At 46.0% G+C, this 26008-nt stretch overlaps 2 protein-coding genes across 13 annotated transcripts in view; both read right to left on the bottom strand.

Annotated features, from left to right (window-relative positions):
* phex (phosphate regulating endopeptidase homolog, X-linked) overlaps positions 1–10936 on the bottom strand; it is an 11247-nt gene extending 311 nt beyond the window's left edge. The window contains exons 1-22 of the mRNA XM_026995557.3: positions 10532–10936; positions 8974–9030; positions 8685–8846; positions 8493–8576; positions 8142–8368; positions 6385–6450; positions 6179–6295; positions 5922–6005; positions 5675–5817; positions 5242–5335; positions 4906–5034; positions 3633–3734; positions 3474–3551; positions 3231–3334; positions 3083–3141; positions 2758–2812; positions 2578–2645; positions 2342–2472; positions 2082–2147; positions 1829–1933; positions 658–734; positions 1–233 (exon numbers count right to left, since the gene is read on the bottom strand). The exon at positions 1–233 is cut by the window's left edge and continues 311 nt beyond it. Coding sequence (XP_026851358.3) covers positions 131–233; positions 658–734; positions 1829–1933; positions 2082–2147; positions 2342–2472; positions 2578–2645; positions 2758–2812; positions 3083–3141; positions 3231–3334; positions 3474–3551; positions 3633–3734; positions 4906–5034; positions 5242–5335; positions 5675–5817; positions 5922–6005; positions 6179–6295; positions 6385–6450; positions 8142–8368; positions 8493–8576; positions 8685–8846; positions 8974–9030; positions 10532–10655 — 2235 coding nt within the window. The 5' untranslated portion in view covers positions 10656–10936 and the 3' untranslated portion in view covers positions 1–130. The remainder of the gene's footprint in view (positions 234–657; positions 735–1828; positions 1934–2081; positions 2148–2341; positions 2473–2577; positions 2646–2757; positions 2813–3082; positions 3142–3230; positions 3335–3473; positions 3552–3632; positions 3735–4905; positions 5035–5241; positions 5336–5674; positions 5818–5921; positions 6006–6178; positions 6296–6384; positions 6451–8141; positions 8369–8492; positions 8577–8684; positions 8847–8973; positions 9031–10531) is intronic.
* A 1700-nt stretch (positions 10937–12636) lies between these two features.
* On the bottom strand, positions 12637–24231 carry mbtps2 (membrane-bound transcription factor peptidase, site 2). Of its 12 annotated transcripts, none has more exons than XM_081721103.1 (17): positions 24021–24231; positions 23567–23715; positions 23091–23229; positions 22540–22643; positions 22096–22223; positions 21830–21948; positions 21538–21718; positions 20974–21345; positions 20806–20881; positions 16561–20517; positions 16105–16244; positions 15861–15982; positions 15180–15699; positions 14913–14971; positions 13694–13847; positions 13399–13428; positions 12637–13292 (listed from the first exon to the last, which is right to left on the bottom strand). In XM_081721103.1, the coding sequence occupies exons 1-10, from the start codon at positions 24093–24095 to the stop codon at positions 20295–20297; spliced, it is 1566 nt and encodes a 521-aa protein (XP_081577229.1). In that variant the 5' UTR covers positions 24096–24231; the 3' UTR covers positions 12637–13292; positions 13399–13428; positions 13694–13847; positions 14913–14971; positions 15180–15699; positions 15861–15982; positions 16105–16244; positions 16561–20294. The 12 variants fall into 12 exon arrangements, with proteins under 12 accessions (XP_081577229.1, XP_081577227.1, XP_081577239.1 ...); XM_081721101.1 differs by having other exon boundaries at positions 12637–13428; positions 15180–15345; positions 15452–15699; XM_081721113.1 differs by having other exon boundaries at positions 12637–13428; positions 15180–15345; positions 15509–15699.
* Positions 24232–26008: the final 1777 nt, after the last annotated feature.

The raw sequence follows: 26008 nt of genomic DNA, 5'->3' as shown, positions 1-26008 counted from the left end.
GAGACAAGGTGAGATGGTCCGGTTGAAGCGCCCCACCCCGATGCCCCCTCCAGCCTGACGTGGTGAGGGAGGGAGAACGTGAGATCTGGACCTCGTTTGTAAAATCAGACCTCTGTCTGTCTGTTTGCCACTACCACACCCGGCAGGAGCCCACTCCCCTGTTCATGGCCGATGTCTCGGGGCAGTTGAAGGCTTTCCTGAACTCCTCGAAGTTGCTCATCGCCCCAACAACCCTTCACCATGGCAACAGGGGAAGAGTCAGAGACATACATCATACAGCAGTGACAGATGGAAAGGGGAATGAAGAATGGAGAGTGTGTGAGTGTGTGTGTGACTGTGTGTGTGTGTGTGTGTGTGAGTGTGTGAGTGTGTGACTGTGAGTGTGTATGTGTGTGTGTGTGTGAGTGTGTGTGTGTGTGTGAGAGAGTGTGTGTGTGTGTGTGTGACTGTGTGAGTGTGTATGTGTGTGTGTGAGTGCGTGTGTGTTTGCGTGTGTGTGTGTGTGTGTGTTTGCGTGTGTGTGTGTGTGCGTGAGTGAGAGTGTGTGTGTGCGTGCGTGCGTGTGTGTGTGCGTGGGAGTGAGTGTGCGTGTGCGTGTGTGTGTGTGTGTGTGTGTGTGTGTGTGTTTGTGTGTGTGTGTGTGTGTGTGTGTGTCACCTGTACTTCGGAGGACTGTGGGCTCCACTCAGGATCTGATCTCTTGCTGCCTCAGGCCTGTAGGAATTACAGCGCACCTGACAAACAAACATGAACGCAGGATACACTGAATGAGGAGTTGGATAAAATGTTATTATATAATACGTAAGAAAATTATTCTATAATTTCATTTTAATTTTATTACAAATATTTTGTCATATTATCATAGTTCATTTCTTACTGTCTCTTTCATTCTTTTTATTTTACTTTAAGGTAACCAAGTTCCTTGGTAATATTTTAAAGGTGTAATATTAATACATTTTCTATTGTTATTGTTAATATGATGATGATGATGATGATGATGATGATGGGGAGGAGGAGGAGGAACACAGTGTAAGTAATCTGTAATCACTATATAAGCTTGTGTAGCTCAATGAGACCACCCTGACCAGCTGTACTGAGAGGTACATTTGAGTGGTTGGAGATGACTGTCTACGTACTGTCTGTGTCTACGTCTACGTACTGTCTGTGTCTACGCCTATGCCTGTCTACGTACTGTCTGTGTCTACGCCTGTCTACGTACTGTCTGTGTCTACGTCTATGCCTGTCTACGTACTGTCTGTGTCTACGTCTACGCCTGTCTACGTACTGTTTGTGTCTACGCCTGTCTACGTACTGTGTGTCTACGTCTACGTACTGTCTGTGTCTACGTCTACGCCTGTCTACGTACTGTCTGTGTCTACGCCTGTCTACGTACTGTCTGTGTCTACGTCTACGCCTGTCTACGTACTGTCTGTGTCTACGTCTACGCCTGTCTACGTACTGTCTGTGTCTACGCCTGTCTATGTACTGTCTGTGTCTACGTCTACGTACTGTCTGTGTCTACGTCTACGCCTGTCTACGTACTGTCTGTGTCTACGCCTGTCTACATACAGTCACCACCATACCGTGCACAAGTAGCACTTGCCATTCTCTAGGCCACAAAACCCCCGCAACAAATACCAGTGCATGAATGTCAAAAGAAGGGCTAGACTGCAGTGTACTGTAGCTGTACAAGTCCAAATATAAACTGCAATTGTAAGACAAGTGTGGCTGACAGTGTGAGACAGTGTAGCAGTCAGTGAGTGCAAGGCAGACAGTATAATGAAGAGACTGGTGAGTGTTTAGCTGTGTGTGAGCATCAGAGACTCACGTGAGCATAACTGAGGAAGAAGAGCTGATTGTTGGTCAGGCCTAGTCCCGGTAACAGCGGCTCCTCCACCCCAGACCTCTCCTTCTCCACCCATCTTCTGTAGGCCTGCAACCCAGCCCACACAAATGTGTTCATACACACTCATATAAACATCCTCACTGCTCTCTGCCTGAGCCCTCAGAGACACGAGTGCACATATTAACCCCAACTCGGTGCGCCTTCACTAGGACCGGACTCGGACGGTGCGCCGTACCCGAAAAGCTTCTCTCATTCCTCCGTTGTCAGCTATGTTCTCTGCCAGAGTCCTCTTTCCCTTGACCTGTGAACACACAGAGGTCTCAACAGAGCTTTACATCATATCCAAGCACAGAGACATGGGGAGTAGAAGCCACATCTCTGCTATTGTGGCCTACTGCATGTAGCCCTAGAAGACCCAAGCCAGGAAGTGAAGTGGCTCTGAGAGGAAGTGAGGTAGGTCAATAAGGAGGCAAGCATAGCCAGTGGGTGCTGTACATTTAGTCCCGCCTCTTTCCAGTGGTAGCTGTTGTACTGGCTGATCATGCATTGTGTCTTCTCATTGAAGCTAGCGATTGACGTGTTGCTCCACCACTGCTCAAGATTGCCGTCTTTATCGTATTTGCGACCTGGACAAGCACACAGATGGAGACATTTCAAGGCACCAGATACCACTATGACAATTAGTTACTTAGTTACAAATTAGTCATTCAGCTCAACAAGAAATGTCTTACCATTATTGTCAAAGCCATGCGTTAGCTCATGCCCAACAATGATACCAATTGCTCCATAACTTAATGATCTGGTGAATTTAAACACATTTAAACACCATCAACAGGTCTGTCCAGAAACAAATCCAGGAGAATGATTGTCAGCTGTGGTCTAGGGCTGAACGAGAGTAACAGAGTACTGACCGAGGGTAACTTAGTCCCCAGAAAAACGGCTTCTGAAGTTCACCTGCTGGGAACCCTGAAGACAGATATGAATGCACATTAACAAACAAAAGAAAAATAATATCAAGATGATACACTGCAATACGTGAGGTAAAAATATGGAGTTTTACCTCTGATATACACACCATTTACAAATGCTAAATTAACACTTACTAATTTAACATTTATAAATACTAATTTACCATTTATGAGTACTAATTTACCATTTACAAATGCAACATAACATCATATATCCACAGACATTATAACAGCGATACAATGTTATGGATCCTCAAGTTGATCTTACTAATCTGATTGGTGGAGGAGCTGTAGAAGGCGTTGACGGTTGTGGGGTTGGTGAACCACCTGGAATAAATAAAAAGCGAAGAGAAATGTAAAGTGCAGCAGGTATGTTTCGCTGTCCCCACCCCCGTGGAGCCGGGCCCAATGCGTACTCCGTGCGAGGAACAGTCTTCCTGAGCCAGCCGATGTCCTCCTGCGCGATGAAGCGCAGCGTCTGCATCACATTCCCAAAGTAATCCTTCTCCGAGAACGACAGCTGCGGAGTGCAGGCACAGGAAGAGAACTGTTATCGTTCAAAAAATCCATAGCTTTTAAAACGTGGGAACGCGAACAGATCAGGGACTGCAGAAACCATGCATTAAAGGGAAATTCGAGAAAATGAAGCGTTTTTATACCCGTTTAAGTTCTTCGTTGATGTAGGTGTCGTTGAAGATGAATTCTGGGTAGCCCACTTTAGCTAGGACCGCATGGGCCTGAAGGCGAGACAGACGGAAAATGGCGAGAAAATTCCTAAACTACCGCCGTGTTCCCAGACCACACAGCCGGACACCGACCTTCTCTATGGCTCTTTTCTTCGTTTGTGCGTCCATCCAATCGTTCTCCTTCTTCAGCATGTCGATGAAGGCCCAGCGGATGCCCTCAGTCAGCTCCTCCATCTTAAACACAAACACACACGCATCAACACACACACAAACACATGCAACACCACACATATAATAACATATATGCGTTAATGTACACAAACACACACGTATTAACACACAGACATCAACACACACCTATTAACACATGCGTTAATGTATACAAACACACATATTAACTCCAGGCATCAACACACACACCTATGAACATATATGCGTTAATGTACACAAACACACACGTATTAACACACAGGCATCAACACACACCTATTAACACATGCGTTAATGTACACAAACACATATTAACACACAGGCATTAACACACAAACACGCATTAACACAAAAAACTCGCAAACATGTATTAACACAGGCATTAACATACACAAAACACTCGCAAACACGCATTAACACACAAAACACTCACAAACACGTATTAACATACAAGCATTAACACAAACACGCATTAACACACACAAAACACTCGCAAACACACGTATTAACACAGGCATTAACACACAAACACGCATTAACACACACAACTCACAAACACGTATTAACACACAGGCATTAACACACACAAAACACACGCATTAACACACACAAAACACTAGCAAACACGCATTAACACACAAACACATAGTCAATTACCTTTCTGACATTGATACCCTCCAAACTGTGACTAAAGTAATGTTGGACCTATTCCACTAGATGGAGACAAATCTAGAAAAGTGACTATTGTGCTTCATTAAAACATGCAGGGACGAGCGTGCGAGTGTTTATTTACTGTTTCAGGAAGGAGGACAGAAGTGTAAGGCTAATGAACACTGAACACTGTAGTGATATACAGAGACATACGTGTAAGTGTTAGGCAGTGACTAACACTGTCTGCAGTAACACTCAGAGACTCATTTCATTCATGGACTGTTCCAGTCCTCATAATCACTGATTCAGGAAAGTTATTCTTTAAAAGGAGTGACATTATCTTAGCTACATAGTTTATAAAGGCAAAAACAGACGTGAGTGTGAATGAGTCATTGTGAGTTGGTGAGAGTTAGCAAGTGAATCACTATCTGGCCAATTGGTAGAGTGAACTGGTAATTGAGTTAGTGAGGGAGGGAGGGAGTGAATGAGTGAGTTAATCAATGAGTGAAGGATGGAGGGAGTGAGAGAGTGAGAGAGTGAGTACCATGTGTTTCTTGTCTTCCTGAAAGTGCTTGTTTACAAAGAGGCGTCCAGTGACATACATCAATGTGCTCTCCACATAATTCACACACTTGTCCCAGCGGGGTCTTAGAGAGGTTGTTCCCGTAGTAATCTGTTGGGAGACATGATCATTCTTTGCCTGCGCTAATACCAAAGTCACGCGTTCAGGAGCAGTCTTTTATTTGCATTGTCTGTGAGTCACAGAAGTTTAAATTTCTTCACACTGAGACATAATAACATGATTTGTAAAATTAGACATTCTCAAGATGTAATCTTTGAGACTCCACTGAGGTAAACAAAAACTGAGTGTTATACCCACTCGAGCAAAGTCCAAGTATCGGAAGAGAAAACGTCTGCTGAGGGTAGTGACTCTGGAGAGCACTGACCTCCACACGGCATAGTTGGCCACTGTCCTGAAGACCAGGGTCACAGGGACAGGACACCCAAGATAAGAGGATTACATTTGAATCACATTAAAGCTAAATATGTTAGTGACAGGCCTGGTGTAGATCACAGAGCAGTGATAAAGATCCGACTCACAGATAAGACCCATATAGCTCAAGACGAGCACGTGCGCGTAGACACAGACACACACACACATACACGCACGCACGCACACACACACACACACAGACACACACATCACTAATGAAGCACTAGCACAGAAACCAATAAAAGGAGGCTTTAATAACCTAATTGATGGTGTGTGTGTGTGTGTGTGTGTGTGTGTGTTGTTTCTGAGCACTGGTTACCTGATCTCGGTAGCATTGAGGAGCTTAAAGAGTTCCTTCATGTACTGAGGGGCACGCACTATCACTGGCTCTGAGAAGGAGATGGATAAGTCTGGATACAGCTTAAAGTCGACTGCAGCTTTCACGAAACGGAGCCAGTTAAACTGCAGAGAGAGAGATAGAATTAGAAGTAGAAGGGTGGCATTCTGGATTATGGCTCGTGTGTGTATTTGATGATAAGTGTGAAGGTAGCAGTGTGGGGACCCACCTCTGGGACTGCACGCTGCAGTTTGGACAAGGTGTATTTGTTATACATATTTTCACTGGTGCGATTTTCAAAAGGGATCACTATCTAAACACCAACAAAGACAAAGAAAACACTTGAGTATTCATTTAACCAAAAAGCACCATGAAGTAGTCTTAGTCCTCATAGTCACTGATTCAGAAAAAAACACAGCCTCGGTAACTTAGAGATTTTGTTAAGTGGGCTGAACGTACACAACAAAAATGGGAAAAGCTCTTCACCTGGGAAAGTTGTATCTCAAAGTCAAGCACCGCCTTCATCTGTGACTCTGCATCCTGTTCGTTGGCTCCCAGCATGACAGACAAATCCACCATGAGCCTCAGTAGGGCCTCTCGATTCTGTTCAGTGACACACAGCAAGGCTATGGTTATCCAACCATGGCGGGCCGTTACTATAAAACAAGTAATGGAGTAGGAATTCAGCTCACTTTCTGTGCCTCGATGGTATTGGTGATGTAATCCTCTCTGGACAAGACCAAGGACGCCTGATCCAGCTAAGGGACAAACAGAAACCATAAATGACATGGGTCAATCATACATAAGGTAATGGATCAATCACATGTATCATAGATCAGTCTATAGATCTATCGGGGTCACCCAGCAGCAGAGTTCTGTTCTGATCCAGGACCCTGGACTCACAGCCTGCCCGGACTGATCAATCCCTGGACTCACACCCTGCCCGGACTGATCAATCCCTGGACTCACAGCCTGCCCGGACTGATCAATCCCTGGACTCACACCCTGCCCGGACTGATCAATCCCTGGACTCACAGCCTGCCCAGTCTGATCAAACCCTGGACTCACACCCTGCACAGTCTGATCAATCCCTGGACTCACAGCCTGCCCAGTCTGATCAAACCCTGGACTCACACCCTGCCCAGTCTGATCAAACCCTGGACTCACACCCTGCCCAGTCTGATCAATCCCTGGACTCACACCCTGCCTGGACTGATCAATCCCTGGACTCACACCCTGCCCAGTCTGATCAATCCCTGGACTCACACCCTGCCCGGACTGATCAATCCCTGGACTCACAGCCTGCCCAGTCTGATCAAAGCCTGGACTCACAGCCTGCCCAGTCTGATCAAACCCTGGACTCACACCCTGCCCGGACTGATCAATCCCTGGACTCACAGCCTGCCCAGTCTGATCAAACCCTGGACTCACACCCTGCACAGTCTGATCAATCCCTGGACTCACAGCCTGCCCAGTCTGATCAAACCCTGGACTCACACCCTGCCCAGTCTGATCAAACCCTGGACTCACACCCTGCCCAGTCTGATCAATCCCTGGACTCACACCCTGCCTGGACTGATCAATCCCTGGACTCACACCCTGCCCAGTCTGATCAATCCCTGGACTCACACCCTGCCCGGACTGATCAATCCCTGGACTCACAGCCTGCCCAGTCTGATCAAAGCCTGGACTCACAGCCTGCCCAGTCTGATCAAACCCTGGACTCACACCCTGCCCGGACTGATCAATCCCTGGACTCACAGCCTGCCCAGTCTGATCAAACCCTGGACTCACACCCTGCCCAGTCTGATCAATCCCTGGACTCACAGCCTGCCCAGTCTGATCAAACCCTGGACTCACACCCTGCCCAGTCTGATCAATCCCTGGACTCACACCCTGCCCGGACTGATCAATCCCTGGACTCACACCCTGCCCGGACTGATCAATCCTTGGACTCACAGCCTGCCCGGACTGATCAATCCCTGGACTCACACCCTGCCCGGACTGATCAATCCCTGGACTCACAGCCTGCCCAGTCTGATCAAACCCTGGACTCACACCCTGCACAGTCTGATCAATCCCTGGACTCACAGCCTGCCCAGTCTGATCAAACCCTGGACTCACACCCTGCCCAGTCTGATCAAACCCTGGACTCACACCCTGCCCAGTCTGATCAATCCCTGGACTCACACCCTGCCCAGACTGATCAATCCCTGGACTCACACCCTGCCCAGTCTGATCAATCCCTGGACTCACACCCTGCCCGGACTGATCAATCCCTGGACTCACAGCCTGCCCAGTCTGATCAAACCCTGGACTCACACCCTGCCCAGTCTGATCAATCCCTCGACTCACACCCTGCCCGGACTGATCAATCCCTGGACTCACACCCTGCCCAGTCTGATCAAACCCTGGACCCTCCCATTACCCTGTCTGATCTAAGCCTCACCTTGATGATGTACTGCTTTGAGTTCTTGTCGTCGGCTGAGACATAGAGGCGCAGCAGGACGGACTTGCTGTGCTGCGTGCGGATCTGAGCCAGCGTCTCAAGCAGGTCAAAGTTGCGCGCGTCCCACCGAGCGTCCCCGCCCAGTGCGTCCCCGAGCACTGGCCAGCGGAGCTCCCTCTTCCTCAGCTCCATCTGTAGGGGTTTGGCGTCCAGCAGTTCCAGAGCAGCTGGAGGCAGCCGCCACGAGGACACGGCAGGGACATAGCAGGGAGAACGGCATGTTACGGTCAAGCACAAACCGCATGCAGTAGTTTTTGCCATGCGAGGGCTGTTTAGGGTTGGCACACTCACGCTCATTCATGCAGGAACGGTAGAGAACCTTGGCCTTCTGCACGGCCTCCAAGTCTGTATCCACATCAGCCTGCTCCAAAAGCTCTGACACAGCGAACATGGCATTGGTGAACAGACGGACAGACCTTTCCCCACACATCCCAGAGCCCCCCCCAACACATACACATGCACACACATTCTGCGGCTCTTTACCTTTGAGCTTGAGGTCCACGTTCCGTCGTAGCCACGGGTAGATCCCGTAGCTGGAGGAATCTTCCGGAATGGGGTGGTCTCGGAGCCAGCCTCCGCATGCGTACTGGTAAAAGTCCTCACAGGGAGGGATGGCTGGGTCCATTTTCTTCAGGATCGAGCCCGCTGCAGCACAGCAGTCATGGCTGTGATTGGGTCTCTGGACGTTTGTGCGTACATGTGCTCATGATGATGACGATGATGATGATGTATGATATACTGTGATGTATGCAGACAGGATGAAGGAGTCTACCTGCTTCGATGCACTCCGCTGTTAGGCAGAGCTCCTCACCGCTTGTTTTCTGTGAGACTAGAGAGAAGAAAACATGTCAAACGTGTCAGAGCACAACACATCTGTGCCTTAACCAGAGTGTCGGCTGCTTCACACACACACACACACACACACACACACACACACATGCGCACACAGCCACACACACACACCCTGCTGGCCTCACCATGCCATGTTCACGACAGCTGTCCATGGCGTGGATATCATGCTGACCTAATATTTCATGCTTCATTGCACACATACCAAAATCCAAACACACAAACCAAACACACACCACACATTCAAATGCACCGAGTAAACATTACTCATATATATATATATATTGTTTGATAATTTTGCACATAAACTGCTTCTAGCTTATCACTGACCAGTTCTTTTGCACGCTGATCTGTGTGATATAACACTGACCAGTTCTTTTGCACGCTGATCTATGTGATATAATACTGACCAGTTCTTCTGCACGCTGATCTGTGAGATATAACACTGACCAGTTCTTCTGCTCACTGATCTATGTGAGTTGTGGAATTCTGGCTTTCACGCTGTTTGTAGTCCAACTGGACAGCACATGACCACAGCATGAAGCAGAACACCAATTAGAGCCTCAGCCCAGCATGAACAAGCCTTATTAAGCCTAGCCTCACAACAGGGCTGTGTCTGTGTGTGTGTGTGTGTGTGTGTGTGTGTGTTTGTGTGCATCTGTGTGTGACTACATTATGTGCAGACAAAGACTATAATTATATAGATATATCACCACAAATATTTCACCCTTCAAAACCAAAAACAATGGGAACAATAACCTCATATTTGCAATTCCTTTGCAGTCTGCCCTTACTGAAATTTCCGTTCACACACACACACACACACACACACACACACACACACACACACACACACACACACACATACACACACAAACACAGGCACACACACACACACACACACACACACACACAGTTTCCTTTCTTTCCTTGAGTAACTCAAAGACATCAAAATAAGTGCTTAAATAAAAGCTAAGAGAGATATCACTTGCTAAGGGCATGAACTCCACTCCACTCCACTGCTCTCCCCTGTGGTAATGACAAGTTTCAAATCCTGCTGTGCGTGTAACTGTATACAATGCTAAAATAATCTCACACACAAACACACATCCAAAGCTCGTGCAACCCGCAGAATATAGCACTATGCCTCACACTGCAAACGTATGAATATAACCGCCTGAAAGAAACTCAAGGTGCGTTAACATCTGTGCTAGGTACTGCCCAGCCACGTTAGGTCCGGCTCAGTCGTGTTAGGTCCTGCCCGGCCATGTTAGGTCCTGCCCGGCCGTGTTAGGTCCTGCTCAGCATGGAGAATCTGTCGTTTTATTGGGTACATTGTGTGAGCATTGAATACGAACTCCATAAGTGTTGTGTGAACGTTGGCATTGTATGAATGTGTGCTGCGTGAGCATTGTGTGACTGTTGTGTGATTGCATGAGCATTGCGTGAGTGTTCCATGATGATGAACGTGATGCACTCACCAGCAATGACGGCGATGAGCAGGGCGAGACAGAGGCACACAGACACAATCAAGGCCGCCTTCATCATCTTGCCAGGGGCCAGGCTCTGCTTGGAGTCACCTCCACCCAACACCTCCATCTCCATTCCGTGTAGCTGTTTACACGCTACCTACCTCTCTCTCTCTCTCTCTCTCTCTCTCTCTCTCTCTCTCTCTCTCTCTCTCTCTCTCTCTCTCTCTCTCTCTCTCTCTCTCTCTCTCTCTCTCTCGCCGGCCGCAAAGACGACTGCTGAAAAAGTTCGGTCCCGGCGTGCTGGGAGTTCTCGCCCGCGGCTGGACGCCTCTCCCCTCACAGTGGCCGTGGCGGGCAGGTGTCGGGGAGGCGCAGAGACACACCGTGCTGCTCTCACTGCTCAGCTGGTCTCCACATGCCAAGAGAGTTTCAGAGCCACTGAGCGTGAGAAGGAGCAGGACACATGGAGACTAATACAGGGGAGGAGCAAGAGAGAAAGGAAGTGAGGGAGAGAAAGAATCAGACGCAGGAGGAACTCCCCATCCCGTGTTGTGTGGAACGACTGCAGCACGTAACTAAGCCGTAATTATACACAAGCAAGCAGAATGGGTGGAATGATTGTGAGTGTGATAGAGAGAGCCTCTGCGCTCCAGGTCTAGCACTGTAGACGCGCGGCGTGTGTGTTATGGAGCTCACAGCACCCGTCTCCTCCGAGCTAAGGACATAATGATGAGTGAGGCTGGATCGCACTGTTCCCTTCCCTAACTTAAAAACAAAAAAACAGGAACATAATGTTATATAAACAATTTGATGCTAGTTTTCTTGTGGGACTCCAGTAACTTTATTTACCACAGAGTCAGTAAGAGAAGTGTGTGTGTAAAGGACTGGGGGTTGGGGAATCTGTTATCCTTCAGGGTTCGTTTAAAAGTGAATTTTCTTCATATTTAAGATCATTCAACTCTTCTATTTTATTCTTAGTGCATCTTTAGTTCTCCAATGACAAGACAAGGTTTTAATAATCTACTAAGGGGATTCTTTGCCAAACATTTCCCTGACAAGACTGGACTTGTAATTAAGGTAGAAGCCACATCTTGAGGAAAACTCTCTTCTCACTGCATTTGTTCATGTTGCATTGTTTTGTATTTCATCGATCTATAAACCTGCTACTGCTTTCTGCTGCTTACTGTTTCCATGCTGTGAGGTGAAAACAGCTTTAATTAAGACACACTTTAAACTTTTCACCAGAATTTTAACACACTTGGCAAAACATCTGTGCAGAGTAGCAAAGCATACATTTAAAAAAAACAAAAGGCAAGAAAAAAACCAAAAAACAAAAAAACAAACTACACCACAAGAAAGACGTCAGAGGCCATACGAATAAACAGCAGTCAAAAAGCAAACATGCCATGACACTGTGAGGATGACCATAAAACCAGAGCAGCCACATGATGGAGCCATGTTGTGTGTGTGTGCGCGTGTGCGTGCATGCGTGCGTGTGTGTGTGTTATGTGTGTGTGTGTGTGTGTGTGTGAGATATCAAATCTGCATTCTGTGAATGTGTGTGCGAGTTATATCAGAACTGTCGTCTCTCTCTGTGTGTGTTCAAGTTCAAGTTCGGTTTATTTGTCACGTACATAGTCATACATGGTATTACTTGCAATGAAATGGTTTTGTGAGTGCTCTGTCCACACTGAGGAAAGAAACAGGGTGTGTGTGTTATATAAGAGCTGTATTCTGTGCATTTTGTGTGTGCGTGCGTTATATCACAGCTGTGTTCTGTGTGCAGGTGTCCCATGGAACACGCTGTCTCTGCACTGACCACATGTGAAGGGCTCACCAGAACAGCAGGCAGGTCCAGGGAAAGATGGTTATTGAGCAGTGTGTGTGGAAGAGTGAGTGATTGAGATAGATATAGATGTATATATATAGTGTGTGAGAGAGTGTAAAAGATACTCACAGTTAGTGTGAGAGTGATACACATATATAATCCCTAGAATTTCATTTCCCTGATTGTGTGTGAGGTTGTTTTTAAAATGAGAATAGATCCTTTGAAGATACTTTTACCCACCATAACCTGATTTCATTCCTTTAGACTGATAACAATCACACAAGAGTTTCTGACACTTTTTAATTCTGACTGAACACAACTTGAACAATTGAGGTAAGGGCTTGTTCAGTTACAGTGGTAACTGTGCAGCAGTGGGACATAAACTGGCCACCTTCTGATTAACCACTGAGCTACCACTGCCCCTAGATGAGGTGGTAATCTGGATTACTGCATTCATCTCCTCTGCCTGCAGATCTTTACCATCAAAGTGGACCAGGTTATGCTTTAAGCAGTTTTCTGAAAAATACCTGAGCAGCCAGTAGAGGACAGTGCCCATGCTGTTGTATACTGGACGGAAAGCGGTGATGTGAAGCTAGGAAGATGTTTACACAAGTATGGAGACGCCTCTCAGAGAGACGCAGGCAGGGCAGACGTCGGTCAGAAGGACGCAGGCAGGGAGACGCTGCAGAAAGAGACGCAGGCAGGGAGGCGTCGCTCAGAGAGACGCAGGCAGGGTCCTCTCGCCTCCTTTCTGTCTCATTCATTTCTCACATTCTATCCCTTTTCTTTTGGCACACAGTATTTATATGCAAAGCAATTTTTGGTGGTGCACAGACAAGGAGACGCTTTTTATAGAGGTCTCTTTCCAGCGAGACGTCCATAGGTGTCCACCTCTGAGGCAGGTTGGAGTCAGACAGAGAGGCCCGGAGGTTTAACATGGCCCTGCATGCAACAATACATTTTATTTGTATCGCACTTTCTTAAACAAAGTTTACAAAGTGCTTTCCAGAAAATAGAGAACACATAGAAGGATAATAGAGCTCATTACATCCCCGAGATCCATCACCCAGGGAGGCATCTACCAAAAAAGACAATGAAACAGAATGTGCAACATGATTACGATGAAATTTATAAAATATACATTAGAGGAATGAATCATTTAAAGTAAAAGTTAATTTTAAAAACCGCCCTTCAAGGAAATAAAAGTGCAACTGCAGCAAATCCAAGTGCATAGTTAAAAGAGAAAAACAATATTTAAAACACTTGCAAGCTAAGAATATAGTGGAGACCTGGCAGTTTTAAGTAAAGGGCCTTACACAACAGCAAAGTTTTAACTTTCTTACAAAAAGGATTTATGTTGTCATAGTGCCTCAGGTCATTTGTGGGAGAGAATTCCAGAGTTTGGGACCACGGCAGCAGAATGCAGTAACTGTGTTCTTTATTCGGGTAGTAGGCACAACTTGCATGGGGTGCATGTCTTGTGATCATACAGCTGACCTATGGAGGGACAAGACCACATTAACACTTAAAGGTCAACAGTAGGACTCTAAAGTTAATTCTGAGTGACCATGGTAGCCAATGCAACGCAACCTTACAGGACTGGTATATTTGGTAATATGTATATTTGTATACTATATGTATATAGGATTGGTATATTTGGTAATATGTATATTATATGTATACAGGTTTGGTATATTTTTGGTAATATGTAATATGTTCTCTTCACTTTGCGTGTGCTAGTACTCTGGCCACTGCATTCTGAATCCTCTGTTGGCTAAAAACAGTTTTCGTAGAGAGAGACCTGCACATTACATATGTGGTGAATCAAATGTGTGCAGAAGTTTGTCACCATCACTTGCTGTGAAGACACTTCTGACCTTGGATTTGTTACGAAGACGCTGTGCTAACATGGCATTTAAAACTTGGGTCATGGTCATTGTGACACCTAGGTTTTTGATGTAGTATTGGGCCTTAACTGATAGGGACTCCAGAGAAGTTACTGCATCAGTACACTCACAAACAGTCCAAATGATGATAAAATCCGTTTTGTTGTCACTGAGTCGCAAATTATGTCCCACCTGGGACTCAATATCTTCTAGACAGTTAAAAAGCAACTCAGTGGAACCCCTGGGATCAGTGTCTAGGGACATGACATATATAATTCTATCTGCACACTGCTGAAATGAGACATATTTACTGACCTCTGTGGGCAATGGAAGCATGTAGAGGTTAGGGAGAGAGAGCTGGTCCCAAAATTGAGCCCTTGGGGACACAAGGTAGCACATGGCATTTATAGCTGCTCTCGCCAATTTTGACGGTACTCGTGACTGGTCTGATATGACTGGACCCAGTTCAGACCAATACCAGTTAGGCCAGTCTACCAAGACTCTTAGACTAGCAATATACAGTAGTCTACAGTATCAAATGCTGCACTGAGGTCAAGAAGAACCAGTATAGACAGGTTTAGGGGTCACGGTTTAGTCTAAGATCGTTCATGACTTTGGTTAGTGTGGTTTCTGTGCTGTGATGAGCTCTAAACTCAAACTGAAATGTAACACTTACTTCATTACTATTTAAATATTCTTCAAGTTGAAGAGAGACCACCTTCTCAATAATCTTTCCTAAAAATGAAATATTAGAGATCGATCTGTGATTATTGAGGTTAGCGGAGTCTTAATTTATTCGTTTTTTAGAATTAGCCTGATAACTGGTGTTACTCTGTAGGTAAAGTCCTTAAGAGGACTGGTTGACTAACATTCTTAGTCGTTTTAAAACTTGGAGGCACAGAGAACATAAAAAAATAAAGTAATATAATGAATATTTCCATACAGAGGAAGAGGCGCACTGAAATAAGTAAGCGACACTGGCAAGGTGCCGCACACAGCCTGTGGTACTGAAGCTGAACACTGAATCTGGAGGGCTCATGTAGAGAGATGGGCAGGGAGGAGCGTAATAGCACCGACACTCCTGGGCTCAGCCCAACACCGTCTCTGCCCTGTTTACAGGATGGGGAGTAACAGACACAAGCCTGGACTTACACACACACACAGACAGAGACCCTCTCGCAGAAAACAAATGAGGGTCATTAAAGCAAAGACTACCTACAAAGTGCCTCCATAACATCTTTGTTCCCAGATTAGCAAAAAAAGCAAACGGACTCTACTTAGTTTTGTCTGCTGTGCATCTTCCCTGACTGCCCGCAGTTCAGTCAACTGTTTTGACAGTAATGTCCAATGACACAAGCAGTCTCTTCTGCTGTTAAATGACAGCTCTTCCCTGCAGCTGCGGTAGACTCTGAAACAGCTGCGTCAGCCAGGAAATCCGTACTTGGCGCACGGCCGCCGCTACCCTACCAGAAGCAAACACAAACACTTCACTGACTCAGGGAATGTGGCCTTTGTTCAGCTTTCAGAAATCAAACAGGAAAAGTAGAAATAAATTGTAAGTACTTTGACATTTACATTGTTTGAAACTTGAAAATGAATGACTTTCCACAAAAGTCATACTTACATTTGATTTTTCTTGCTACATGTTTGTTCTTTAGGTTGATACCAAGAACCGACGCTTGGTGATATGTTACCGCCTAAGGCTGAATGTGGCTGAAGAATATATGATCATGCAATTTTCTGGCCCTGCGTGGGTTAAAACATAAGATGCAATTTGGCTTGGCTGGGACTTCTCCTTGACTAACTGGACATAAATGTCTACTTTTAGATGGCCCCACCAAAAGTCGCATCAAGTGAAGCAGAATTACCTTTAGTCAGACAGTCTGGTGTGGAATCAGCTTACTGTACAGAACTCATTTCGTATAATATACCTTAAACAGCATCACAGGAACATAGTCTCGCCTATGCTCTCTGGCCAGACTCAGCCTGAGGAATGAACGCACGGCTCCTGAAAGTCAAGTCATGTTTTACCACAGATCAACTGAAGTGATTTGAAAGTCATTACAAATCAACTCGACTGACTAGAGAGAAGAAAAACAAGCATGTGTGCAATCTGAAGGTTTTTTTTAGTTGATAAAAATACGAAAATGTCCTGAATCCAGATGATTGAACCAGGTACATTTTAGAGGTGCATTTACATTCTCACTGTCTGATCACCTTAATCCAACCTTAATCATCACCCTTAATTTTCATAATGGTAAAGAGATTAAGCATAATTGTATTTTAATTACAGTAAATAAATAGATACACATAATAAAACATACCTTGTCAGTTAGAGAAAAGAGAACATATTTTTCAGAAACAACCAGATGAATTTTTGGCTTGGCCAGAAGTGTTGAGCTTCAACAGCAGTGTGTTACAGTGCAGAGTGTAACTGAGCTTCAACAGCAGTGTGTTACAGTGCAGAGTGTAAGTGAACTTCTATAGTAGTGTGTTACAGGCAACCCGGACACTGGAGCACACTTTGCACTTAACCCTAAACCTAATCCGAACAACTGCACTGCTTACCCTAACACTAAACCTAAATACTGCACTGCTTACCCTAACCCTAACATTAACCCTAACTACTGCACTGCTTACACTAACACTAACCCCAACTACTGCACTGCTTACCCTAACACTAACCCCAACACTAAACCTAAATACTGCACTGCTTACCCTAACCCTAACATTAACCCTAACTACTGCATTGCTTACACTAACACTAACCTCAACACTAAACCTAAATACTGTACTGCTTACCCTAACCCTAATCCTAACACTAACCCTAACCACTGCACTGCTTACCCTAACACTAACCCTAACCACTGCACTGCTTACACTAACCCTAACACTAACCCTAACCCTAACACTAACTTCAGCAGGAGCAGACTCGGACACGACTCCTTCCTCTCCTTACCAAACACACACCCTCGTAACATCATCTCAGCAGGCATCCATTACAGCGCTAATAATAGATCATTTATACCTTCAGGGTAAATTTATGCATGTCACATGTTTACTAAACAGCAAAGAGTTATATATGGACAAGCATTTGTATGCATGCACACACACTCAAGCACAGACAAGACAAGGAAGAGGGCCTTAAAAAACATTACTCACTGTTATCAAATATAATTATTATCATGAACCCAGACAGATGGAGAAAAACTCTGAATATAGCATGGCAGGAATGGCTTTGTAGACAGACAGAGAGAGAGGAGTGGGTAAGGTGGGGGTGTGTGTCTAGCCTGGTATTACATACTGCATTTAGATTTGTTTCTGTTCCTGAGTAAATGACAGAGGTGTTGATTAAATAGTAATCAGACCATGCTGGGGGGAAACAAATACTCAGAATGCAAAGAAGATTAAAAAACACGTGCACAGTGAATCAGCAACTCACATCAGCTCACCACCACCCCCCAACTTTCAAACACAGTCAGTCAAACATTTAATGGAACATTTGACCAAGATTCCAGGAAACTTGTAGCATGTTTCCTGAGCTCTTCTACAGTAGGGGCTGATCCAGTAAACACAGTGAGGACTCAGGGTAGTGTATGGGAACTTATGCGAGATCTCCCAACACCCAGAAATGGGCCCATCTTCCTAAACTTAGCAGAAGCACGCGCACACACACACACAACCAATGTTGCCAATGTCATGTAATCTTCCGTCTCCACCCAAAGCTCATGCGTGTATAATTACGTCCTTTTGAAATAACGCAGCTCGATGGTCGGCCATGGTCCAAGTCTGGGGGCTGGGGGCGTGCACTGACCACACACTCCACCCCGGGAGGAAGTGGCCAAAAATGCCATGGCCTCCAGGGGAGGGACCCGCCAAGCGCTGTTTACGGCCATCGGTCCATTATGAGGGACGAGCACAGTCCTTAAACAGGGGCCTCCAGGGACAGAAGAGCTACACCAGCGTAGGAGGTACCATATAACAAAGGACAAGATGAATCACTTCCCAGCTTCCTGTAATCCATCATCCAGTAGCTGACAGCCACAAATAACCGTACAAGTGTACAGGGCTGTGTGGGTGTGAAGTGAGCAGTCTAAACCTGCACAGCAAAGGCCAAGCTAAGGACAGAGAGACAGACTTGGTGGACCGGGCTGATATTGGAGGTTCAGTATTTCACAACAGCTTGGCAGACTCTTATGAGACACCAATGTTGCATAGTATGTTGCCTCATCTTATCTAGGTTAGATCCTTTTGATTCGGGTGGCAGCACTTTGGCAGATGCATAACAAGTCGATAAAATCCTCACACTGCCCCTGTATGGTTTATGACAACACTACCACCTGGTGGTTGACATCAATCACTGCAAGTGTAGTCTACCACAAGAATTTAAATCCCATGTGACCTAGAAAGCATAGTATCACTATATGACTAGAATGTATATTTTGGTTTACATTTTGATTCACTTGCTAGCACTGACAAAACTGGGCATGTGAAATTTCCCATACATAATAAAAAAAAGTACTTTTTTTTTTTTTTGCAGATCTCATCGTATATTACTGTTACAGGTGCTTAATGCTTTTACGTCAAATCATGTTTCAGTATCTTGTAGCATCTTCCAAATGACAAAACCTCCAGAAAACCAAAAACAGAAGCTCTCAGAACTCATCACAGCACAGGGGAGTATGACGGTTCCACCAAAAGAAACAGGCACATTGGAGCCATCATCATCATCATTACCGTTGTCAAACCATAAATGACATTCAAGGATATCGCCATCAACTAGCTTCACAAAGTCACAAAACACTTAATCCACTTTGCGGCAAAGTATAGCAGTACACTCCTCCGTTTATATTAACTGCAAATGCTCATGATGCTTCCAAATTTGCGCTTCAGTCATTAGCTTGACCGTGCACCGTCCATTAAAAATAAGTGTCCTATAATCCAGCAGGCATATTTATGATCTTATAAAGTCCAGGGAGGAAGAGAGATGAAATGAAGGGTCAGCTACACCTCTGAAGGCTGAGATGTGCTCCACCACACCCCGACAGGCGCCGCCCACTAACCGCCCTACACCTCTGCTCCATCCCCCTGGCAGCAGGAACCAGTGTGGACAAAGTTAACAGCACTTTATCTGCTGGTCTGTAAACAGGGCTGACGGCCACAGTCACGGCTCTGTGTCTGACACCGAACACGTCCCGACGTTCTACTGCAGTTCAAAGACCTTCCTGCTCCGAGCAGACGCATCCTAGGACAGGCCGTCTCAGGATGAATCACTATATTATGCAGGACTATAGCTTGTAGTGGAAACTTATTTGCCCATATTTAAAGCAAGGTGGGGCTTACTGTGAGAGATCACAGTAAAGAGAAACAACTCAACATCATGTTTATGCAAATATGATATTTACAAGAGAGAATTCTGGTTCAGAAAAACCCATCAATTTGATTGTATAGATTGTAAATATGATGTAAAAAAAAAACAAAAACAAAAAAACAAACAAACAAGATACTATAGATATATTGCTATGAATAATCAAGTAAAAAAAAAAAAATCATTGGATGAATAAAGCAATATTAGATGCTCAAGTATTATATTCTCTTACACATGTCTGTGTAGTGAAACAATGTCTCACACTTTGGAATGTGGCATCGTGGTTGCAGTGGCAAATATAAGAACGAACATACTGAAGAACCTTTACTGTGAAGAAGAACCGCATACATGATGTACGCGTTTAAAAATAACGTGTGTGTGTGTGTGTGGGGTCCAGAGGGTCATTCTTCACAGGCACTAGGTTAGAGATCATGGTCCATAATGGGTCTCCCCTGAGATGCCGTGTCTGAGTGCTCCGGACACTCCCGCATCACAACTCATCAGCGTGGATGTGGGACAGACGGGCACAGACACCCTGCTGTACTCCACTAGTCTCACTCTGCTCGTGTTGCGTGCTGGGAGTCAGCCTCCACCACTTTAAACATTTCACGCAAATCTTACTCGTCTGAAAGAGTCACTAAAACAAACCCCTCCCCCGTAACACCGCAGTTTGGAGGAGGTGCCCATCCGTCATCGTGCCGTGACCATCCATAATCCCAGGGCCACATTGGCAGCCAGCAGGGCGCTGCCGCCTAGCAGGATGAAAAAGCCCAGCAGCTCTCGGCTGTTCTTCTCCGGGAGCAGCGTGCCGAGCGAGGCCTCCAGGAAGGCGCTCAGCATCCACTGGCCGTCCAGCGCGAAGCACGGAACTGCGTTCACCACTGCCAGGGCCCCTGACAGCGACACCAAGTACCTCAGCGCAGCAGCGGTTAAAGACAAACACACACAGGGGCTTCAGGACAGCACATGCAGAAGCCAGAGAAAGCTACCTATACAGAACTCTGGCTTTATAACATGCATTCATTTCCTTCAACAGAAATAAATCTTACAACAATCAAGAGGGGGGAAAAAAAAAAGAGATCATATTAAAATAGGCTACCACATCTTACATTACATTATGCTTACAATGATGAGAATAGAAACATTTCCAGAGCGCAGAGAGGAGTGTAAAACTAAAATCCACCAACAGGGTAAAGGATACTTGCACAGGGTCTCCAGCATCACAGGCAGGTGGAGATGGAGAAAGGCCAGGCGAGGCACAAAGTTGGTTAGACTCACTGCAGGAAAAACCAAACGCCATCACGGCTGAGCAACACACACATGCACGCCTTCTGTCCGAGACGGGGCGTCACATCGCAGTCAAACTGACCTGAGAACTGCAGGTGGGAGGGGTAGCCCACGAAGAGCATGTCCTCCTGGGGCGGATGCTTGACCCGTATCAGGCGAGTCTGGTTCTCCAGAGAGGGGATTACACACAGGCTCGGGGGGGAGCCTCTCTGGCAATCTGTGTTGGTGTGGCACGTCCAACTCGCTTGGATGGTCTTTCTTGCCGGCAGGCAGGCAAACTGAGACACGGAAGTGGCAGAGCACATAATGGAGGAGCCTTCTTTGTCTCCGTGTTTGTGTGAGAGAGAGAGAGGACCTACCTGTTTGCTCTCTAGGTTATTGCGGTAGGTGAAGCAGAGGTCAGTCAGGCTGCTGTTACTGCAGCACTCCACAGTCCCATCGAGGCGCCTAAAAGCTACAGCAGGAGAAGGAGAAGCAGCCCTCCATCAACAGACCAGAGAGGAGGCTCGGCTTACTGGGCTTACTGGGATGCCTCCCGGAAATGGAGCTTGCTCTCCTAAAACACTTCTTTGTAAAATCAACTGCGTTACTGGTTAACAAAGCATGGGTGCGCGTGCCTGTCCGTCATGCAGCGGTGGGTCAGTACCTCTTCCGGCGGCATGGTTGAGGCGGAGGTCAGCGCCGTGGACGCAGTAGCCACTTTGGGGCTGGCGGGCGACATGCTGGAGACATGAGTGCCAGTCCTCCACGCCCCGCACGGTACAGTCCTCCACCCAAGAGACCAGGTCCCCCACAAACAGCCCACGAGGCCCACTGGATGGAGAGCCCTACGGCAAGAGACAAGCACCAGAAGGGTGATGCAGCTGAGGACTGGCCAGTCTGGCACGGAGACGCGAGAAGGCACGTCTGCGTATAGTATAGCGGACGCTGCGACTGACCTCCACCACGTCCGTGACGAGGGCCCCTGCGCCGGTGTAGTAGAAAGGAAACAGGAGGAGCGGGAGCAGGAGGAGGAGGCACACGACCGCCACACACAGCACAAAGTTGTGCCACACGCCTGAGCACAGCAAAGCACAACAGGGCGCAACCTTCAGCCCAAACCGCACTCAGTTTCGCCCGACGCCGTTTAAAGTTACACAAATAACCGTACAAGTGCGCAGGGCTGTGTGAGAGGGTACGGCCCCACGCGCCCGCGCAAACATACCGGCGCAGAATATCCGCAGCTGCTGCACAGGGGAGATGAGGTTCAGGTGGGTGGTGAACAGGTCTACGAACGCACCCGGGTAGATCACGAACATGAACATGCCAAATCCGTTAAGCCTCACTTGCTCTCTGGACAGCAGACAATGAACAGCAGGGGAGAATGACTCCTTTTAGAGTAACAGCACAGTAGCCTTTTCCATCATCCTAAAATACAACACTTCCTACTAGAGGACTTGGGAAAAGAGCTTTTTATTCCACATAGTGCATCAATTACAAAGTTGAATTGATTTTATATTTGGTGATTGTATGGGGTGTTAAGAACTGAGATAAGGCTGAATATTATGTGCAAAAGCAGTCAGTCACTCACTCACTCACTGGAGCCGTTTAGTACAGCCTCATGATGGCTTACTGTTTGCAAGGATCACCAAGCTTATATAAATCTTACCTCAGTGCTGCCACCCCATGGCCAAACTCATGTATGACACCACTGACCAAAATAGCAACAAAGAAGTAGGCCAGCTGGCTGACAGGCAGGTTCACGCCAGGCACCTGACAGCAGAAATCACAGTAAAGGCGTGATTCAACCTCAGGAAGGGAACAAACACTTTCCAGTTCACCACCGGGTAAAACAAACACAGACTGTGCTAATGAACGCACCCCATCCAGTTCTAGCCTATCATTGTTTCAGCTCAGCAGGAAGGAGACAATAGCAAGACAATGCAGATATCCCATGTATCTACACCTGACTCACTTAACAGCTGCTGAGGCTGAAATAATGTTCTGTTAATTTCATACTCATCTACAAATGGTGTCTGATGTATCCTTTCATCAGGTCACCTGTCGCCTAAGGTAGTTTGGGTACATGCACTTGGCAAACCTTCTCTTCCCGTGCCAAAGCACCAGTGAGTAAAACAACTACTAGACCGGAAAGGATGTAACATGGGGGGGGTGCGTCGTGTCATGAGACATGAGAGAGAGCAGCTCTGCCCCACTCACCACCACCTGCAGCACCTGCTCGTGGGAGCCCTCAGGAGTCTCGCTCATCATCTGCCTGAGAGTCTGGAGAAGAGTCCTACCCAACAGCACCACAGAGCCAAACATGGCCACAATCCCAAACACCATCCCAGCTGTAAACCTGCTCACGCACACACACACACACACACTATATTTAATGCTTATTTACACTTCCATGTACTAGAAGCTCTTTTCCAGAGGGCTTTGTAAAACTTGATAACATTTTACAAATGTCTTCATGCTGATCACTCAACAGTACCCAGGCAAATATAGTCTAAACCACAAAAACAAGAAGCTTAAAGACTATCTGACATGAGCAGAAATGAATAATATCAAGGATTTGTACGGAATTTACACATGTACAGAAATAGATCAGACAACTTCATGGTTAATAGTGGTCTGTGGGTGCATAACCCTGATGAAAGAGGAGTCTATAAAACCACGAAGCACCTGCGTACCATACGTAAAGGAAGCGCGGGTTGAGGTGTGCACACCGGGCGAACAGGCGGTTGAACACACTCGTGTGCCATCGGACGTGAAAGGGGGACAGCGACAATCCGCTGGCAGACAGCCACGACTCATAGCTGCTCCTCACGGCATGAGACGACTGGGACACAACACAGTAAGGCCGACTCATGTCAACATGCATCACAAACACTAGTCAACACGCCAGGCTGCACTCTCAGCAGTTTTATCTAAACGCTGTGCCATATTAGCCAAAAACAAAAGACACCGTGTAACATGTAATGGTAGTCTGGATTAACTAACAAACACAGCTCTGTGATGGAACTAACACTGAACTATTACAAGTATTTAAAAAGCAATCGTACGACACAAAGAACAGCGCTAATCCCTTTATATCGGGGCAGACAGACCCGTTAGCATGCAGCTAATTCAGGGAGCAGGTTTTACCCTGAGCAGCGTGTCCACCAGATAAACCGCACACCAGCCTCCAAGCACACACACAACCACCGGGATTGGGATCATGGCAGCGACACGAGGGCCGGAGAATACAGGCAACGAGCTACAATCTGCGGTACACGTATCCCGACAACGAACATGTGTGGAGCGAAAGCATAAACAAGCCCCGAAGGCGCCGCTTCCGTGTTTGCGTCATCAACGAGGGACAGATGCACGACGCGATGTTTTATGCGCGGCCACGTTGATGTTTATTTGTAACAGGTTATTTAACCCTAACTGATGCAGTGAGTAGCTTCTCAGTTGTTAAACAACCATGTCGAAAGACACATCTTGTGGTCGTGGAAAAGATGTTGATCTGTTTCAGAAGGGTCAAATTATTGGCATGCATCAAGCAGAGAAAACATCTAAGGAGATTGCTGGAACCACTAAAATCGGGTTAAGAACTGTTCAACGCATTATTAGAAAGTGGAAGGACAGTGGGGAAACATCATCTTCGAGGAAGGAATGTGGTCGGAAAAAAATCTTGAATGATCGTGATCGGCGATCACTTAAACGAGTGGTGAAATCAAATCGTAGAAAAACAACAGTAGAACTCAGGGATATGTTTAATAGTGAAAGTAAGAGCATTTCCACACGCACAATGCGAAGAGAACTCAAGGGATTGGGTCTAAACAGCTGTGCAGCCTTAAGAAAACCACTTGTCAGTGAGGCTAACCAGCAAAAACGGCTTCAATTTGCTAGGGAGCATAAAGATTGGACTCTGGAGCAATGGAAGAAGGTCATGTGGTCTGATGTGTCCAGCTTTACCCTGTTCCAGAGTGATGGGCGCATCAGGGTAAGAAGAGAGGCGGTTGAAGTGATGCACCCATCATGCCTAGTGCCTACCGTACAAGCCTCAGGGGGCAGTGCTATTATCTGGGGTTGCTGCAGTTGGTCAGGTCTTGGTTCAGCAACGTTATGTGCCCAAAGAATGAGGTCAGCTGACTACCTGAATATACTGAACGACCAGGTTATACCATCAATGGATTTTTTCTTCCCTGATGGCACGGGCATATTCCAAGATGACAATGCCAGGATTCATCGGGCTCAAATTGTGAAAGAGTGGTTCAGGGTGCATGAGACATCATTTTCACACATGGATTGGCCACCACAGAGTCCAGACCTGAACCCCATTGACAATCTTTGGGATGTGCTGGAGAGGACTTTGTGCAGTGGTGCAAATCTCCCATCATCAATACAAGATCTTGGGGAAAAATTAATGCAACTATGGACAGAAATAAATGTTGTGACATTGCAGAAGCTTGTGGAAACGATGCCACAGCGAATGCATGCCGTAATGAAAGCTAAAGGCGGTCCCACAAAATATTAGTATGTGACTTTTTTTTTTTTTTTTTGGCCAGGCTGCGTGTGTGTGTGTGTGTGTGTATACACACAGGATTTGTTTAGCCAGCTACGTCTGTCATTATCTATATATAAAAATATATATATATATATATATATATATATATATATATATATATATATATATATATATATAAAATGTGTGTGTTTTGTGAACTTGCAAAAGTCAGACATTTCAGACACAAAAATATTGTCAAATAAGTTTCTAAAGTATGTAAAATAAAGTTAAATGTTTCCTATATCATTAAAGGGTTGGGTCTTTTTCAGGTAAGTACCATTCTTGGTGTTATGGAGTCCTACAAAATGCACAGCTAGGAGTTTTTGGCAGCACTCTTTTTTTCAGTGATACACTAATGTAACCACTTTTTCACACAATTTATTTTCAGGTGTTTAATCTGTCTAAACAATGCACATTGCTCGAGTCAATTTCTTCAGTGACAGTGAGTATACACAATCAATTTTAAAGAGTGGCATTTTGTGTGAAATAAAAAATTAAAAATGGGGAAAAAAAATGAAAAAAAATGTTGGGCGCTGGAAGGGCATAAGTGCACTTGTGCCATTTTGGCTCTGAAAAATGT

This window comes from Electrophorus electricus, chromosome 1 (genome assembly GCF_041902795.1).
Source record: "Electrophorus electricus isolate QZ-2024a chromosome 1, ASM4190279v1, whole genome shotgun sequence".
Classification (NCBI taxonomy): Eukaryota; Metazoa; Chordata; class Actinopteri; order Gymnotiformes; family Gymnotidae; genus Electrophorus; species Electrophorus electricus.
The sequence above is the reverse complement of the archived record's forward strand: the minus strand, read 5'-3'. Positions and strand labels throughout refer to the sequence as shown.